This window comes from Ptychodera flava, chromosome 4 (assembly GCF_041260155.1).
Source record: "Ptychodera flava strain L36383 chromosome 4, AS_Pfla_20210202, whole genome shotgun sequence".
Lineage (NCBI taxonomy): Eukaryota > Metazoa > Hemichordata > Enteropneusta > Ptychoderidae > Ptychodera > Ptychodera flava.
In genome coordinates this window covers 21,013,085-21,033,697 of record NC_091931.1, presented here as the reverse complement: position 1 = coordinate 21,033,697, position 20,613 = coordinate 21,013,085, and the positions used below count along the sequence as shown (strand labels likewise).

Genomic DNA, 20,613 nt, shown 5'->3' with positions numbered 1-20,613 from the left:
TTGTGATAGAAATCAAATTTCAAATAAAGGTAAACACACGTCATATGCACAAGTGATGACAAGCTTTACAAATTTGAAGAGCAGTATTTCAAGAAATTGGCAACATCATACCCTTTATCACATTATTAATTATGACAAAAATCACAATAGACTAACAATTCATAATCTTAGATAAGTTGTCATTCATTTTATTGTACATTTCTACAACTGCACTGAAACGTTTGTCATAGAGGTGGTTGTCGAGATATTTCAGTATTCAAGGTAAAGCCATTTTTCTTAATTATTACAGCCATGGACTTTTTAGTTACAGATATTCAGTTCTGGAAACTGTGACTATAACGCAGCCCTCTGGTAGCTTAATCGCTTTAAAAGACAATAACTGTACGTATGGATTATGTTTGCATTACTTTGCTGCATTAAACAAGTACTTTTTCCCCCTACCCGAAGAATGTTGAAGTACAGAGAATTAGCCTTGCAAACGCTGAGTATAGTGTGTATAATAATGTGATATTCTCCTCAGACAAACGATTTCTAGTCCAGCTGAAAATGGGTTGTCAACATTAATATTGGGCATTTCACAAATACAGTCTGCATTGACAAATATTTTGCTGCTATAGGAGCTTTCAAATGAGTTGGTTGACAGAGCTAAAAGCATCTGGTTGAGTGGTATGTAGACGTGAAATATTTAGGCATGGGTACTTTGCCATCACTCACCCTAATCAAGGTCAGACTTGGCAGAGCACAAATACAAAACTAAATCTTACAGTTGAAGTGCTACAATGTATCGATGAGTAAATTTCATCTTGTGATTTTTTTTCTTGTCATATCTAAACACTATGTTTTGTACAAATTTTTTCCCCAAAATAAAAAAATTTAAGCTTAACAATTTGTTTGCCAAATGTATGCATGCATAATTTTCACAACTTGATTTTTTTCACAAGGTAAATTTTCTTGTCATACTTCAATACTAGATCTTTTACAAATCTTTTTCACAAAAATAAAAAATTGAAAATTTGACAATAACATTTTGTTTGCCAAAATTCACAAAATACATAAAATCTTGTTCAAATTCCAGGCAGCTACATGCAGGTTAATCCATGAAAATTACTACATTTCATTTCAAATTTTTTATATAGATACAGATGCAGTGAATTTTTTTTTTCAAAACTTTTGAATAGGGACAGGGCATTTCCCAAAGACGTTACATCTTTGAAAATTGTAACTTTATATTATTGTGCAAATTTAAAGAGGACTTGAAACTACTGCCTTTTGTTGCTTTTTCCCATATTAAAACTACGAGATAGTTAATAAAGCATATCTTTACTCATCTTGAAGTTTGGCAACTGGGTCTCTATGAAGAAATACGAAAATTGTTAAAAACAAGGAAAAGTACAATGACAACTTTAAGAAATTTTCATTGCAAAACCTCCCATGAGGATGGAATACTCCTTGTTCAAAAATAAAAAAACTACATTTTCAATATCTACATAACTGCCCTCTATTAATGCGTACATGGTTGCTTTACCAATGGACTGAAAAATAATTCATCGGGTGCCCCAGAGGGCGCTCTCACATAAGCATCATTAAACAGCATATTCCTTGCCTGTCTGTCTCATCATATACTAATTTACAATTTCTTACATCAGGAAATTGTCTGGGTGACAGACAGGTACAAATGTACATATCAAAATATACATTTAGCTATTGTCTTGCGAGAATTTCATTGCCACAAGCAAAGCAATATTTGAAGAAACTTTATTACATATCAGACAAGCTGTACAACCTTAAGAAACTTGGCATGGCAAGGTGTTTATCTACACACAAAACTTTACACCAAATTTCCTGAAATTGAGTTTAACATGATCAGTCACACTCTACCATTTCCCCTTAACAGATCTGTACATGTAAATAAATATCGATCAATAAGTTATCTATCTGTATACTTCACACACTTTTTAAGTTGTGACTTGGAAGTAGAAATTAACTGGAAAACTAATTGATTGTGTGAACTAGTACTAGTATCGGCAGTGCCAGCTATGAATGAACGTATACCATGCTGATAAATGTTGGTAACATGCATAATTCTGATGAAGGCTTGCTTTGATGGGAGTCAAAATGTCCCTGGTATTTTTATAGTATCAGGGATGTTATAAATTTAGGAACTTCAAGCTTGAAAAATCGCATGACTATTGCATTATCATGACAACAATTTTAGCACATTGATAAATTAAACATGATGAATAACTACATTAAAAGTTGGAATTTAATTGGCAGAATATTTAGTATGTTGTTGAAAATTATTCCACCAAATGAGTTGTGGGCAAAGAGCACTATGGCAACCATGTACAGATCATGTTATTGGAAGAATGTGCCATGTAATTTGATGCAACGAGGCATTGTCAGTAGAATTCCATGGCAACCACAGGATGAGTTCATCACTTGATTAGTGGATGACATGTAAATTAATGTTGCATGGCATCATGGGGTGGCATACCATGGCAACATCATGCAGCACTGTCATTTGATTGGTGGAGTGAGATGCAAATTAATCTTGCATGGCATCATGGGTGGCATACCATGGCAACATCATGCAGCACTTTCATTTGATTGGAGGAGTGAGATGTTAATTAATACTAGATGTTAGAGTGGAGTAATAACACGGCATTGTTTAGTGAAGCAAATTTCATTTGATACATCAGTATGTTCAAAAATTTTAACAATGTCCAATTTGAAATGAGTTGATTTAAGCATAGACCCTGGTGTGAGATTCAGTGTCTATGCTTTAAATTGACTACAAAATTCATTAAATGAGTGATACTAGTGAGAAGTTTAGTGGAATGATTATTCTCACTATAGCAATCATCTCATTGGTACTTACAAATAACGTGAATGTGGCCAAACATGAGAGTAGACACTAACATGATTAGGCCAAAGTAATTAAATTCTTTGTTTTGCGTCCACTCTAAATGGGAAAAGGTACGCGTCTAAGCGGCTGAAGAGCACACACAAGAAAATTAACACAATGTAATTTGATTGCAGCAAATAAAAAATTGTAACAAAATTTTAGTTCAGAAAAGCTAAGCGGTTATGTCCTAAAATTTCCTATCGAAGAGGTTAAAGTTTACATACAACAATTACAAAATATACAAGCAGTTTAAAATCATCATTTTGAATTACACGACCTCAGCTTCTTGTTACAAATTGTAAAACCTTTATTCTATGGTGGGTAAATGACCATTACCATTAAATTCTTCATTGAATGTCACTTGTCAGACAATTTACACGAAGGTAAGTATAGCAGTAAATCTTGGTAACACTGGGTCATAGTACTTACAGAAGAAATCAAAGTTTATCTAAGGGTGTCTCAAATGATGAATAAATACAAACATACTCCCTAAGATAATGTTGAAATGGGCATGGGCCTAGCATTTTTCAGTCTTGCCAGAATGGGATATTTGAAATTGAATAAAAACATTTTAATCCAGCCAAGCCTAATCTTGTTAAGGACTGGTCCTGCCATGACCTTAAAACACCATCATAGTCATACTATAAATTTCAGCAAACTTCTCTTTTTGGGGAAAATATAGAAAGATTTGAACCATGTACTTTTTAGTCAATATACTCTTATTTTTCTTTAGCCTCAGGTTTAAAACGAAGATAGGGCCTGCCCTATAATATCTTAATTTTCATTCATTTGTGCGGACAAAACATTGTCCTTCACTAATCACTCATACAAAGGTATGTAAGAGTACACTTTAGTACTCGGTTGGTATACTTGGAATTCTTGGTCATATTCTACACACTGAACATTATTTTCTGCCATAACCGTAGAGATACCCTTCAAAATGTCAACTTGCTCATTAAACAGTTGCAAGTGACTTTTTGATATTTCAGTGTGACTTTTTATCTGACTCATGTTGAGAATTTTTTTCAGCTTTTTGAAGAATGCCTGGCATGCCACATTGGAGGAATACATTGAAGATTAAATTCCTCTTCATATCAAACTGCGAGTGATTTGATGGAAAAGTTCTTCAATGAATTTACAATTACATGATTATCTTCCGCTCTATAAAAGGTGTTATGGCACTGTTCCACTAGATCCGTTCATAATACCACTGGCACGCTTCACAAGACTGGTGATATTCCTTGATTACAAGGACTGCATCATTTCTTTTCGCCTTGTTCTGCAGGCATTCCACAATCTGTGAACACTTCATTTTTGGCGTCTGTGTCTTGATTTTATCAAACACCATGTACGTAAATGGTTCGTTGACATTGCAGTGATGTTTCAGATACTTCAGTTCTGAGTCCTTCAATCCAAAGGCATGTCCGATGCATTCCACCGCGTGCACTCCACCTGTAGGTGGGTCCAGTAGCTGAGACAGTTTGGTCATCAGTTCCCAATTTTCCATCATTGTAGAAAGCGAAAACTTACACTTCTTGTAGAGATCTAGAATATAATTAAAAATGATTACATTGGTACATCATGCCTCAAGGATAATGCACGCTCATTTATTTTCAATCCAACGTGACTTTGTTCAGTCAGTGGTGAGGTATAAATGCAAACATATTTCCCACACATGTCCATCATCTGTAAATTTGAATCAAACTATGAAGCACAACAGAACTACAGTTGTGGTAAGACCAGTGGAAACAAACCTTTCCATACAAAACATAAGTGGTTCCCTGGGGGCCTCTAGCTTCTTGCTCTATCCCTATATCCCTGACTCATCTAAGATTACCGTCGATGGATGTGAAATATTGGCTGTGCCAACTTGATGTCCATTCCCGCCAGAATATGCGCTTATGAGAGCAATGATGTAAACTTGTCTTTGGAATTTACAGTGTAATGGTGGAAACATATTATGTTGACTTTGTTGGAATGTGTGAAGGTGTTGTGGAAGGTTGTAGGGATCATTATGGGACATTGTATAAAGATCCTTAATTTGGAAGGTTTCATAAACCACGTCAAGTATGAGCGAACTTCAAAACTTTCATTTCAATGGGTTTCTATTATATTAATGCAACAGCTTTGTGACTGCATGAATAAAAGCTGAACTGAAAAAACTCCTAAAAGAAACAGAATTTTGGTATTTTTAAAATCATACCTTTGTTAGATAGACATGTGCTTTCTGGCAGAAGGCACTGTCGATCATTGTCAGGATCACTATCATCATCAGCACTATAATCATCTTCACCGGAATTTTCAAAACCTGACTGGCAAGACTCACTTCCACAGGGAATACCTAATGCAGTGCTGCTGACTTCCTCCATGCTATGTCCCGATTCTGTTCTAGAAACTCTGTCATTCCCTTCTGTGGTCATCTCTGTCTCATCATTCCCCGTTGGCCAGTTTTCATTCCCAGATGCTGCTTCATCTCCAGGAGATGTTGGGATATTTCCTTCATTGTCCGTTCTGTTCATGGAAGCTCCACTGGATGAGGCATGTACAGATTCTGCTGATGATGAGCCGTCTTCCGGCACATTATTGCCGTCATTTCTGTTGATGGCATTCACATTGCGAGCGGATTCTACATTACCTTCAAGGGAATCAGAATGGGAAGCTTGTATCATGTAACAGAGGGATATAATTAACTCTAAAGGAGCTATGACTACCTGTAAAGTATCACATGTGGATAATCAATATAGAAAAAAACTTTATGTTTGCTGCCAAACTAAACACGTTCACAGAAAATGCTCACCCGAGCTGCCATTGCAGTTGGCACATCTCACAGCTTGACCATTTCTTGCAGTTTCACTCGGTGTGTTTACTCTGTGAGCTGTAGTTTGCGATGGGTCTGCATTTACCGTGGTGACTGTGACATCAGTCAAAGGTTCCCCTACAAGGTCATTACACAGTTAAATCTTTAAAATTGAGCATGGTAAGTCAGCATATCGGTCAACAGTATTCACAACAGTGACAATTAAAGGGACAAAGTCGGCCATTTTTCATGAATTTTGTTTGATACGAGATACCGTACTACTTATATTATTTGACATGTTGAAAGATACTGAATGAATGGGTGACCATGCATATATTCAACCCCTGTTTTAGACACTATATATGAAACCATTGCGAAAATGAATTATTGGTCATGATATTTAAATAAACACGTCCAAATTAATTTAAATTAAACACGTCCATTAATTCAGTTTTACGATGGTTTCATTTCATTTGTCTAAAACTGGGATCAAATATATGCATGGTCACCCATTCATTTAGTATCTTTCAACATGTCAAACAATATAAGTAGTATCTCGTATCAAACAAAATTCATGAAAAATGGCCGACTTTGTCCCTTTAACTTCAATTATGGCTGATTCGTTTAGACATTTGAGTTCCATCATTAACTTTCACAAATAAATATTTGTCCAAAAATGTTGGTGAAAACTTTCAGATATTAATAATCTTACAAATCTAGCAAATTGTGAAAATGGTACTTCAATCAATACCTCAATGTTCTGAATGAAATGATTAAAGCCATACAGCAAAGGATACAAAAACCAGCTACAGTAAGAAGGACAGGCACACAGAAACAAAATTTGTCAAAATTTCTGTCTGGCAGCTGCAAAGGTGCGCCCACAGATCTATTTTGTAATACATCAAAAATTGTGATCAGTGCTAAGTTTGCCTATTTTGTATTGTTTTATTTTTCAGTCATTTTCTTTTGAAGAGAAAAGCATGTATCCAGCACACTCCATCAGCTAACCTGAACGTCAATGTCAGACACCAGCAAAACAAGCTGCAGTTAACTAAAACCTTTCATGTTCCGTGCATTATACACAGATGAATACTGACAACATGTTGAATTCTCTTATTGTCAGAATAAGGCAGGTATTCAATCATCCAGCACCATTTTACTCAGAAAAGCATGCCAAGCTAAAAATCTTCCAAAAAATTTACATGTGGCATCCAAAGGATATTTATGGTACAAAGTACAGTACTATATGTACAGCATTTATGTCCATTCTAGTTCTGGAGAACTAAAAAACTACTCTGTTCGTCTGGCAGAGTTCATATCTCATTACAGATTTTACAATGTTACTCACCAGTTGGCTCTGCTGGACTTTGTGGACTCTGCCTTTTCTTGCAGCAGCAATACACTATGACTGATATGATTATTACTGCAGCTACTGCAGCCACAGCGCCTCCTATTATTTTGCCGTCAACTTTGGTGGGGAGGAAGAAACAACATAGACCGTCACATGGGTGATACAAAAGACAATACTAACCATAATTTTAACTACAAGGCAATGATATTGGAGGGGCTATAAGACAATGACAAGGAGGGGCTATAAGAGGAGAGAGAGTGAGTGAGAAAGAGAGGAGGGAGAAACAAAGAGAGAAAAGAGAGAAGAAAAGAATATACACTGACATGAATTGCAAGTTAGTACACTTTTAGGCTACGCTTTGCCTACCAATTTCACAATCATGGTTTTTCAACATTTTTGTCCTAAAATGAAGATGACAAGATCAATGCTGAAGTCTATCACATTGATTGCTCTAACCTTTGACAATGTCAATCAGTCTCTTGCGTTACTCATCTTATTGAAAATGAAACTAACATTTACAAAAATATTCCATGGTACTGATTACTCATCAATGGCTATATTAAAAAAAAAATTGAGCCGGAAGATATGACTGGTCATGTAACACGATAGTGGCATTATGTAAAAAGTCTCTTTGAGTTGGAGCTTTGTAATTTTAAAGTGGGAAGTACTGTTCCACATACAAATGCTTAGCTTTATATTACCAGTAAATTAATAAGCACTACTCACTGGTGTTATTACTGGAAACGCTTGGTACGATGGTGGATAGAATTGGAAGTGAGCTGGGTGTGCTTGGTGTAAGAGTTGAAAGATTCGGACAGTTCTTACAAGTACGCACTCTGCAGTACTGATAGGGTGGGAGATCACGCATACATTTTTCAATGAATTGGTCTCCATCAGCTATCTGATCTTCACAACAACAACTGCATGGCACGCATTGTTGGGGCGCTACCTCAAAGTAGTACCTAATATGAGGGAAAAAAGTAAAAATTCTAAATGGACCAGCCACCTAAACATGTCAAGGTGTGACAAAACCCACTGCTTTAACAGTGCTACATGACTAATTTAAACATAAAAGACAGAATAATAAAACTGCAGTCATTTGAGGTCAAAGGTTACACATTTTATGGGATCAATTTCTTTACTAGAGTTTTTTCAATTACACATTCAATTTCTAAATTGTTGCTGTTTGATGTGTCTATCATCTCAAATAGAACTAATATCCACAGTTTACATTGCTTTATCTCTCTAGCCAATCAAATCAATCTCAGAACTCTTGTCATTGTGAGCTAGGCTCTGTGATGTAATTCGTTACATGGTATTTTATTTTGCCTTTTTGACATGTAAACATTTTCTGTGTTTTCTTAAACAAAAACAAACCTTGTTCTCCCTATGTTTTCTTGTTTTTTTGAAAAATTTCTAAAGAATGAAACAACATTATACAGAGCAAACAAAACCCAATTGTTCTGTTGCAGTTCTATTTTTAACCAGATGACACACTTTAACAAAACTTCTTCGAAGCCAGACATCTGTCCCTGACCTCTGTGCAAGGGTAAACCCACACAGGTTTTTACAATTGTCAATGAAACTTTGTTGTTTATCTCTTTCTCTCGTACATGAAGTAGGTTTTAATAACAGAAGTCTATTATATGTATATTGTTTATCAGGTAATATATACTAAATCTCTTTTGTATGATACAATATTGATCTGTGTAAGCATAATGTGTATTGGCCTCTAAGGACATACATGTAACTTCTGTGTGGGTGGAAAGTCATCTGTCTGCTTATAATAAAACCTGGATTGACGTTCGATATAAAAGTCCTTGCACAAAGCAGACATTCCTAGAAAAAGATTTGCAATAGTAATGGGAGAGTTGGAAATTATTCATGCAAACTTTCCAAAACTGACTCTATCACGTACTGTAAACTTCGACCGGACTTGAACTTTTTAATAGGTTTTTGTGATACTGCAACCACTGCAATTTGATTCATGTTTGAATGGAATTCGTAAATTGTATGTAAGGTGTTCTCCTTCTGTTTGAGACAGACATCTGTCCGTGACCTCTGTGCAAGGGTTACCGGTAACACAGGGTTGGCAGCCATTTTGAATTTCAAATATTGGGAAATCTAAGTTATAAAGTTGTCTCTCTATTACCAAATTTTGCTCGGTGATCCCTGAGACTTTTATTCTTGATTTGGTAAGAGAAAAGTTTAGTTTCATATAGGAAATTTTAAGCAAAAGTTTAAGTCTTTAAGTTTCGAGGTGCATACTACCGTAACCGTAATATTCTGGCACAGCTGATTAATTTTTTTACCTGGGATGGCTGTTAAATTTGTTGGGAGTACAAAATCTTGCCTACATGGAAGTATTTATGAGTGATTTTCATTTATATGCAAGTTTGTCATTCTTTGTAAAATTCACCATAGACAGTCGAGTCATGGAGTAGTCTTTTTTATAGCTCCGGCTCCACATTCTACAGTGGAACAGTATAATTCTACTGTTATTACATCAACACAACAAGAGTCCTGTTGTGTTCATGCAGAGATAAATCATGGAGCTAGAACTAGCTCCATGGATAAATTAACTGTGGGAAATACTCTAACCCTAAAAATTGCCACTGAAGATTTAATACACGCAAAGGCTAATATGTGGTCACATGCCACAGAACACTAATAAAGCACTTATAAATATAACAGATTGGAAACGGATTTGTGTAATATCAATATTATTGATGCAACTTAATTTTGTTTCTTGCTTTGGCAAATGAGTATTGCTTAATATCAGATTAGCAAAGAACAAAAGAAAGAATTTTTTTCTGGTCCTTGAAATGCGGTAGGATACATCAGTATGAGATTATAACTGCCATGGCTGTTTTTTTTTGTGCTCTCACTGCACTTTCTCTCTCCTATGCATCAAGCGTATAGGCAGCTCCATATTGTACAGAGTCTGCGTGTATGAGCAGTTTGTTTGAGAACAGTACATTGATGATTTTACTGAATATGTTGTGATCACAGAAAAAAATGATGTGATACACAGGTCTCAAAGCTACGCAAGCGATGACCATGACACAAATTTAAGAGTGTTTCATCGTCAATGAAAGATAAACTCATTTTGTAAAGGGGTATGTCAGGATGGAAATTTCAAAAGTTGGCAGTTAAATTGATGGGGGTGGGGGTGGTGGTAAGAGTGGGAGGGATGGGAGGAAGTTTAATTTCTATGTGAGAAAATGTTATTGGTTTTGAAAGAAAGGCAACTAATCTGGTTGTTTTTATGGTTACTGGCTCTCAATTACACCAATGAATGTTTGTCAGTCTAGGCTTCAAGAGTTCAGTGATACTTAAGATGTGGGATTGGTCAATTCTTTAATGTGTGTAGACTATAGACAGACATAGGGCTGTCAGTGTGGCAATGAACTACTGCAGATAAATCTTGAATTGGAATAGCAATAAATATTTTAAAAGTTTTTACCCAGGATCACAACGGTCATCTTCTCTTTTCACCTTTGAAGATCTTGTATCTGCCAGTGCAGGCTGCAGAATTCAGTGAATGGAAGACAATAGAAATATATTAGTTAAACGCTCTTTTATAAACATATGTCATGATATGTATAAACAGCAGAACAAATAAAAATCTTATCGCTAAAAATACATGTAAAAATCTTTATCAACAATGCCTTATATCCCTGCCTCAATACACTTCCTGGACAGACACACACTAAATCAAACAGTGAGAGGCTTATAAGAGGTTTGTACCAAACTCAATGAAAACTCACACTGGACAAGTTCAAAGTATCAATGTGACAAAAGATGCACTACAACCAACTAAGGATGGAGCTCAGTGTCGCTACACACAAAGTCACAACAGCTGAAACAAACAACCAATGTATGATTCAGGATTTGAGTCATGAAAAAAAGGACACAAGAGTAGTTTCAATACAAGCAATAAACACTCAAATTGATGTTTATGCTGCTATATCTAATGAATTAGGGAGGCAGACAATATATATATATATATATATATATATATATATATATATATATATATATATATATATATATATATATATATATATATATATATATATATATCAAAAGAATACAAGGTCCTCATGTTAGAGTAGTGCTCAAAGCTAAAAGCAGAGCGTTATAATTTGTTATTATTTATATATACACACACTCACACATACACACACACTCACACTCATATATACACTCACACACACTATTTTACTCTCATGTGCAGATGAGTTTGCATTAAGTTTTTTGCTGTGTGGCAAAAATTGGCCAATCTATCTTGTCTGCAATGTATCTTAACACCTTCACCTTGTATTGAACCACAAATGACTGTGTTGTCAATGCTACGGGTGGTCATTTTATACTTTAATGTAATTTCCACACACACGCTTTGGTAAAAAAACCGAGAGTAAAATCACTTTCTCTGGCACAAACAGTGAGAAATGTTCATCTCAAGGCAAAAAATATCAAACATGTTGAGTATTTTGCTTAACAACACAATAAAAAACCTCATGAAAAATCATCCGAAAACAAGAGTAAAATGGCTGATCAAACAGCCTCAAGTGAAATTTTGTTCAGCTAATTTCTATCATGTGCAGCAGATGACTTTAAACCAATATTCCTTTGAAATCAAGAATAAAAATCAGGGGTCACCATGCATAGCTTGGTACTTAGAATGTACATGATTCATGGATAGCCATGAAGTCAATATCAAGTTTCATGTAATGTACAGATAAAGTTTTACTTACTATTGGGAATAGTAGAATGGTACAGGTAAGAAGTAGAAACATGTATGGTGCCATCGATGGTCCAAGAAATCCACTACAATTGGTATTCAAACCTCTTGTCATCTATTCTCCACATATACATGTATACATACAATTCTACAAGTTTATAAAACAATGAACATAATTAAATCTGATATATATAAAACTCTTGAGCATAAAACAAAAGCAATCTTCATGCACAGCAGGAAGTAATTTTTACCTTGAATATGAGGCTTTTCATTGAACAAAGTACTTACTGGTTGTTTCATTTGACCTTAAATGCCCTAAAGTGTCATTTCACAATACAAACATCTTTCATTTTTGTGTGCCTACATAATTAGATTAGTCACATATACAGACTATGATCTTGCCATATAATCACTTCTTGGCATATATCTCCTAGTTCCACAGTGGTATCAGGATTTGCAAAGACCACATAAAAATGATACTTCAAAGCTAGGGTTCCATGGTCCAAAATTTTGGTACAAATCTCTGCTTACATAATTATACAGTCCCTCAACACAGGTTTGTGGAAAGTCAAGCGCCATTACATTAATATGGCTAAAAATTACTTACAACCAGAGAGTGCTGCAAAATTAGTTCAAATAAAAATATTACAAGCCTTTAACTTGTCAATTATCTGTAATATTTTATCATAAAGCATAAAGTAGACACCGCTTTCATTAAAACTTGCATAACGTGGACCTAATGCACATATAAACAAAATTTCAGTAAAGAGCAATAACTGATCTCACTGTCACCAAAAATAATATTGATTCAAAAGTATGTGAACAGAAGTGTTCTGCTCATTTGCATATTTTTGGTAACGATAATTTCATTTGAACAAATTCCCATCTACTGTTCAGTATGCATCTATAGACCAATTATATTACCATGCCCTGTCCATTGCATTTAAATTGGTCGAGCTGAACCATGTGGCTGACCACAAATCCACGGTAATGGTTTGTTTTCATGCCCGTGAATATGAATAATATCGTAAACACAGTAACTTTACAGCTAAAACAAAAATTGTGATTTGTACAAAGATCATAATCAACCACAAAATAAAATGGAGTATTTGTGGGCCAAGTTTAGACGCTTTTTTCAAAAAAATCTCCGGTTTGCAAAATTTTTGCAGCGCGCACACTACTCACTGATAGGTTCTGGGGCCCCATTGTCATTCGCACGGGAATTATTTTCGTATATTTTGATGTTTTTTCTGGGTTTGTTGATAATATAATTGAAATAACAGACTCTGCGCTGACCATTAATGTTTATTTATGGGCACGGGCGAGAGGAGAGCCAACATTAACGGGCTCGGCTGATCCTCTCGCCCTTGCCCATAAATAAACGTTAATGGTCAACACGTCGTCTGTTATTTCTATAATAATATGCAGTGGTTCTCAAGTTGTTGTAACTGAGACTACTCTACATGTAGTTACAATACAAAACTCATGATGTATCATCCCTGAGGACCTCATAACAAATTTAAAAGCAATGCCTGACAAGTGTGTACTGTACATTAGACAATTTGAAGAAGATTGATTGACAAAAAAGAATGATAATAAACAGAATTGCCCCATAAAAATACAACTTCACTACTATGTGTCAATAAACCTTCCTGAAGCCACCCCTTGGAACATGCATACCAGGTTTCAGAGCTATTGGGCAAGTACGTAATTTAATAGAGAAACAGATTTTTTTGACCCAAAATGGGGAAAATTGCCCCCAAATTACAAATATAAAAATTTCACCAGAATTTGAACAAACCTGATTGAGCCAGCCCTGAGAAACATGCATACAGCACACCACATTTCAAAGAAATCAAACGAAAGCTTTCTGAGAAGAGGATTTTTTGACCAAAAATGGAAAAACTTACCCCAAAAATACAAATATACAAATTTCACCAGAATTTGAAAACACCAAATTAGGGTTATCTAAAGAAACCTCTATGCCAAGTTTCAACCCAATCTGGCCTGAGTATAGTTGCAGAGTTTTAGCAATTTGCTGGATTTTTCCATTTTTATACCGTACTTATTTGCAGATTTTTGACACTGACATGTTCATTGAATTTCAAATTCACACCCCTGGGTGCAACTGTTCACCTGCAAATACTAAAATGGTAGGTGCTGCGATCGATTTTCGAGTTTTTGATGTGGATATACATTATGTGCATACATACATACATATATACATTACATATACATACATAATTCATGTACAGAGAGACAGGTAGGCACAGCTGACTTATACCGAATAAGCTCGCTTTGGTATATGTACACATATATCCCCCCTAACCAATCATAGCCCCTCCAAAAAAACGTGTGAGCTAAAAGGGAGGACTACATTGTATTAAAAAAAAGATCCTGATCCTCGAAAGCCCCACAACCCGACTTACTGAACAATCGTATTGTCAATACTGCACAAAGTAGATAGTTTACAGTAATACAGTAATTCAACTGTCACGCAACTGTAAATTTCAGTGTTTTGAAGGAAAGGAATATTAAATGGTCAATCATGGCGCTAGAAACGGGCCATTTCTAGTTCCATGGCTTACTAGTAACTTACAATAACTCGATCGGTGTCTTCACTCGCCGGCTATCAATCTGGCACCGGTGACTTGCCAACTGTCTATCCGGTACTGGCCTGACGTGTGATGTAAATACAGTCAGCTGTGAAGATCGAAACGCAATGTACAGTGTACTGCAATATCATGTCATCGGAATCGCCGCCGCGTACGCCAACGATTAACCTGCAGCCGCAGAACAATTCGTTCGAGCTGGTTAAACTCTATTTACACTTGCCAGCTACATTTTTATCGAAAGTTTAGCAATGAATAGTAGTAAACGTCGGAATTTAACGTGAATATCAAAACAGTCGGGTAACTGTAATGTGAGTCAACCTTGAGTGAACCTGATGATGCGCCAGTCATGTGATTAGTCTCGGTTACCCAGGCTGCATCTCGCATGGGGACATTCCAAAAGGCTATTTTTAGAAATGACACATGATAGGAATTCCCCTATTCACTGAACAAGCTCCAAAGAATGGGATGCGCTGAGCACAGGCGCTCCTTAGCTGGGTAGTCTGCTAAGTAGATTGATTTTCAGATCGATCTATTGATCCCGTAGTCAATATGCCCGCCACTGCAACCTAAATACTCACTTTAGGTTGCAGTGGCGGGCATATCGACGACGGGATCAATAGATCGATCCGAAAATCGATCTACTTAGCAGACTACCGAGCTAAGGGGCGCCTGTGGCGCTGAGTACAGTTGTTGTTGTTGTTGTTGTTGTTGTTGTTGTTGTTGTTGTTGTTGTTGTTTCAACAAATGTGAAAACCTACCTAAAAGTTCATAAGCCATGCAAAAAGACCAACCACATCGTCTTGGTTACTGGCATGGCAAGAAGAACTAATTCCCCTTGACCGAGCAGCTCAGTCTCTTTTCCGCCCACACTAGTAGACCAGCACTGCCCCACGCAATTGCAGTGTGGGACTGGGAAATAACGGCAATCATCTGATTACTCAACTGTCAGATGGGATGGAAAATCAAATCATATAACCGGAGTTACATAATTTTTGGTACCTCTGCTTAATTTTGAGAAAGTATTAGGCTATCTTTTAGAATTTTAATAATATTGCAGCAAATTATTGAAACGATGCATTTTTCACTATTAGTATTGAAATCACAGCAAGATGTGGCGAATTTTGGTCTATAGGTCACCCCATGTCGACGTCTCATCTTGATGTAAATTCTATACTTAACAATATTTGACAATTGTGTTTTTTATATGCTTTAGTTACCACATTAGCACTTAAAAAAAAGTGCTGTATTCTTTAAGCTTTGTGATATTCGCCAAAAACTATATTCAACCTATTGGATTCAATGTTGTTTCTCACAAAAGACATACCATATTAGAATCATCACTCTACTGGTAGTGGTGATATACAGCGAAAAACAATGTTTACTTGGAAAATATGTCAGTACATCACCACAACAATAATTTTAATATCAGTAGTCATCACTGCATGTTGTTTTCTCTAACATAGTTTAATTACTGAAACAGTAGTTTGTATGAAAATATAAATAATTTGACTCTTGTTTTCTATGTTGGGAAACATTATTTTGTGTGCAGACGTCTTTTTTATATTGCACCAAAGTGCATCAAAATAGGTTCAGTTTTTAGAAAGTGGCATACGAGAGGGGTAAAACCCTCTCGCATTCTTCGCCTGTAAGTTAGTTCTTTTGTGTTTGTTTTTAAAAATGGAAGATATGAATGCACTTGTCTAGATTTTGCCATACGAGAGGCAGAGGATACTCTCCCTCTGTAAGTCTTGTTTTTTTGTCTATAAAAAACAGAATATATTTTGAGCAATCGTCTTTCTCAGATCCCTCATGGCATTGAAATTAATTCTTCAAAACTGCCATTCGACAGGGTCAATACCCCCTCTCGAACCGCCTGCAAGTTAAAATAGTTTTCACCCTAACTGTTGAAAAAAGAATACATTTTCAACTCTGGACTTTTTCACCAATCAAGGGCATCAAACTCGGTTAATATATATTTCTTCAAATATCATATGACACAACATGCAAACACACCCTTCTCATAACTTCGCCCAGCAAGCCTTGACCCTGCATTTTTCTTGGTCTATAATGTAAGGTTACATTTCTGTGCCTGCATATGTTTTTGATTAAATGTCAGCTAGTAGGGCCTACAGATATATTTAGACAACATATCAAATGCAAAGACGAAAAATATATATATGATATATATATATATATATATGTATATACGAGTTATTGACCAACTGTTTATTGCCGTAAATGGATCACAATGTCGATCGGAAATTTGTGCTAACACTTTTTTGAGAAAAACCCTAAAAAAACGTTTTTTTGAGTAAAACGACCACATGCCCACTGTTTTTGAAAAACTAACAAATTTTTTGAAATCTTTGTTGACCGAGCTGTTAAAAATTAAAAGCACCACATGACGGTGCGTGACCTATGTGAAAATGTGGATGAACCTGTACGTGTCGCATCCTTAATATAGCGACAGTGGAAGGTATAAATTACCAAAAGTTTAATGACTCGATTTTGATGTCGTATGCTAAGGGTCACGACATTATGATCGGGTTTATTGTATTTCTGTTGATGAAGGTTGACAGAGTTGCAGCCAAAAATTTCAGAAACAATTTAAACCTAGTGTGTTGAGATCAAAACTTGAATTGACAGTAAACAGATCAACATAACCATCACAACTGTTTCCTACGATTGTCCACATACACTCTCACTGCTCACATACAGAGGTGCAAGGCCTATGATGTGAACATGCCTGGCTTGCCATTATGTTTTCAGACGCGATGACATCAAATGCACCAATGTTGAACACAAAATTTGTTTACTCATTGATTTTGTACCAAAGAAGACTTATTACATGACAGAAGTTTGCACAGATTAAAAAAAAACCAATGCTGCCAAAATGAAGCCGGAACAAATTTCTACTATAGCCTTAGAAAGAAGAAGGCTTCTGTACGGGATAGTTGACCACATTCAAAAGCCAATAAAAATTCTCACAAATCTCTCTGATTTAGCACATTGGACAACACAAATATTTCTCCTGTCAGGGTTATACCTCTTTGTAGTTACAGGTTTAAATAATCATGCATTTGGTAGTGAAGAAATATAAATTTAATGAAAGTTGACAATTTGCCTGGAAGTAATAGACATAATGATTGAGTACAAATTGGAAAAAGCTGTTTGCGCTTGCTATTCATGTAAATGTATGCTGTGCTTTTCTCAGTAAAATATCAGCAACTTGGGTAGTAACAAGTTGCTACTGGTTTACTGAGTCTTTTTGGCATATTGATAAAAAGGCAATAAGGCTTTAGCTACCAGACAACACAAAAGCATCCAGAGTCCAGCGTTTCCTATTTTTTACCCAGCTAAATATATTTGAGATGCTCCTGCAAACAAGTTCAATTTTTTTCAAAATTGCCGACTGAGCCCTTTAAAGCGTGATTATTTTTCAAGATATACATGTGCCATCCAGAAAGAGCCACAGTAAACAACTATATGCTTGACAATTTTTTTTAGTATCACCTTGGTATTTCATGATCTGAAGAAGAGATTTGCGGCAATTACACGATTGATCTCTGTTTGTGTATATGTAACCAATCAAACTGGTAATATTTCATTCTGTATACTGTTCATTCTTTCATCACCATCAACACTTCACAACACGTACATTCAGCCTTTACAACTGACTACACCAACCCAACATCACCTAATATTTAAGGTTGCTTAATACGTCCAGGGTCTGGATCTGTTCTACGTAAACCTACAAGTAAGGGTGGACCATTTGATATCCTAACCACCCAAAAGTATTTGCTGGATTACTGTCGTATGCAGATAAGAATGGAGAGTGAAATTGATCTAAATGTTATCACACTTGTGTAGGCCTAATTGGTTTGTTTCAAAATTTACGATAGAATCGGTAATTTTAGTTGAGTTGAGGCAAACAACAGAGAGATGATAGTGTTGTTTCACAGTATGCTTCGTCTGCAATTGTATAGATAAAGCAATAAAGTAGGACTGATCAGTGTCTGTGTGTGTGTTGGGTAAAGATTTCCTGACTTTCTATCCCCGCATAATTCGACAACGTTCTCACATACTGCTTCTTGCGTATATATACACCTATTTTCCTGTAGATCATGATTTTTTGCCAAAGAACTTCATACAATGCAAAGGCAACAAGAGTCTAATGACAACTAGACTCTGACTTGGCTGCCCGGGCTTGGCTGTGATAAAATGTAACTTTTAGGGGGCGAGTCTCAAAACCCGGACCGAGACGAGTCGAGACGAGACCAAAATGACCCCTCAGGCCAGGCGTTGTAAATACATCATATCTACAACACTACAGGAAGCTTGCAGTTTGTTGAGAGTGTCAAAGATCGATGCACAAAGCAAGAGATAGCACAATCAACGATTGGAACAAGTGAAAAAAGATTTGTTGAGGTTTTTCAACTTGAATTCAAGGCGAGCTCGAAACATGCGAACTACGACGTCGGCATTGTGGCCTAAGTGATAAGCGCCAGATTCAGATTCTACTCAGATATCTACTGTGAATTCAAAATAGGCATTACCTTGTATTGGAAACATACATACAGGAGATTTAAGTAATCACTTTTTAGAAATTAGATTTACCATTTATAAACACATTATAGGAAAGTTAACTGAGAGCTCATATGTTTACTTAATTATTACAGTGGCTCTGCACCATTTTTCCACATTGCCGATAGTACATGTATATTAACGTTATGTGTGGAATCTGAGGCAGCCTCAGATTAAGATTCAGATTCGGAGAGCTATGTAACCACTGACTTGTACCCATGTAAAGAGAATGTACGAAAATGAACAAGCATAAGTCGATGGTAGGAGTGGGATATCACTTCTTTGACTAACTAAGACAGAAGTGGAACAACGTCCTTTACAGAATATGACAATGAAATGACAGTGTTTTAATTACGAAAGACACTCCTGTTCAGATCACCAAGATCACACCTGTTTCGAGCTCGCCTTGAACTCAAGTTGAAAAACCTCAACAGATCTTTTTTTCACTTGTTCCAATCGTTGATTGTGCTATCTCTTGCTTTGTGCATCGATCTTTGACACTCTCAACAAACTGCAAGCTTTCTGTAGTGTTGTAGATATGATGTATTTACAACGCCTGGCCCAAGGGGTCATTTTGGTCTCGTCTCGACTCGTCTCGGTCCGGGTTTTGAGACTCGCCCTTTGAGGGGCTGTGTATGAATGTAGGCCTAATATGATTCAGTGTATGTGAAGTGCACTGCAAAGTGTACTCCCAGGTGTGTGTTTACTATGGGTCCATAAAAGTTCTTTGATTTTCACCGCAGTTATAACAAGTCAGTGCAACTTCTGAGGCAAGTTTTGGAACAACTTTACAAGCAATCACGCAAGTGTGGCAACATGGTAGAGTTGACTTTTCAGATCCTCAGATTCAGATCCTCAATCCTCAGATTCAGATCCTCAGATCTCAGACCTCAGATCCTATAACTTAAGACGCAGATTCATAATTAAAGTTTCACAATTTTCAAAGTTTGATGTAATATACTGATAAATAAAATATAATTTAGATTTGAAAAGGCTTTAGAAATTATTTTATTTCTATCTTGAATCTTGAACTTAAAAACTTCGATCTCAGAATCAGAACGTCATCTGTCGAAGACAGGGTGCGCAATGATTCCATTTGTTTAATATGTCATCACGTGAACGTTCCCTCATAGAGATAAACACACCCGCGCGCGATCGAACGATCAAGACCGCGACGATCATGTAAATGCTGGCTTTCGACAGTCCGTATTTTACCATCGTTCGTAATATTTATGGCGAGGGAATATAACAATCCATGTTGGAGGCCAGTGACCCCGGCTAAATCAGAATTCAGGGGTCGGAAGAAGCGAAGCAAGTTAGCTAATCTGTAATTGTAGACCCGTGTTCGTTGAAACTTGTTGAGCGAAAACGTTTATGTAGACTTTTTGTAAACTGCCTTGTACATGTCATATTCAAATTATTATTTTAAATATTGCAATCATACTGTTAATACGGGTATTGTAAAAGGCTTGTAAATTCGAATCTGAAGTTACAGGATCTGAAGTCTGATAGCTGCAATAATTGTAGCCCTTGGTTGGTGGGGATTGGGTTTCTGTCGTGCAACTCGTGCCTTGCCCCAACCAGGGCGCGAGCCGCACGACAGAAGCCCAATCC

The 20,613-nt window shown here is 36.3% G+C and overlaps 1 protein-coding gene across 1 annotated transcript; it reads right to left on the bottom strand.

Annotated features, from left to right (window-relative positions):
- Positions 1-174: 174 nt before the first annotated feature.
- Positions 175-14,760, bottom strand: LOC139132159 (uncharacterized). The gene is made up of 8 exons (XM_070698548.1): positions 14,400-14,760; positions 11,814-11,948; positions 10,520-10,581; positions 7,780-8,015; positions 7,051-7,170; positions 5,703-5,840; positions 5,109-5,540; positions 175-4,450 (listed from the first exon to the last, which is right to left on the bottom strand). The coding sequence occupies exons 2-8, from the start codon at positions 11,913-11,915 to the stop codon at positions 4,095-4,097; spliced, it is 1,446 nt and encodes a 481-aa protein (XP_070554649.1). The 5' UTR covers positions 11,916-11,948; positions 14,400-14,760; the 3' UTR covers positions 175-4,094.
- Between the last annotated feature and the right edge of the window lie 5,853 nt (positions 14,761-20,613).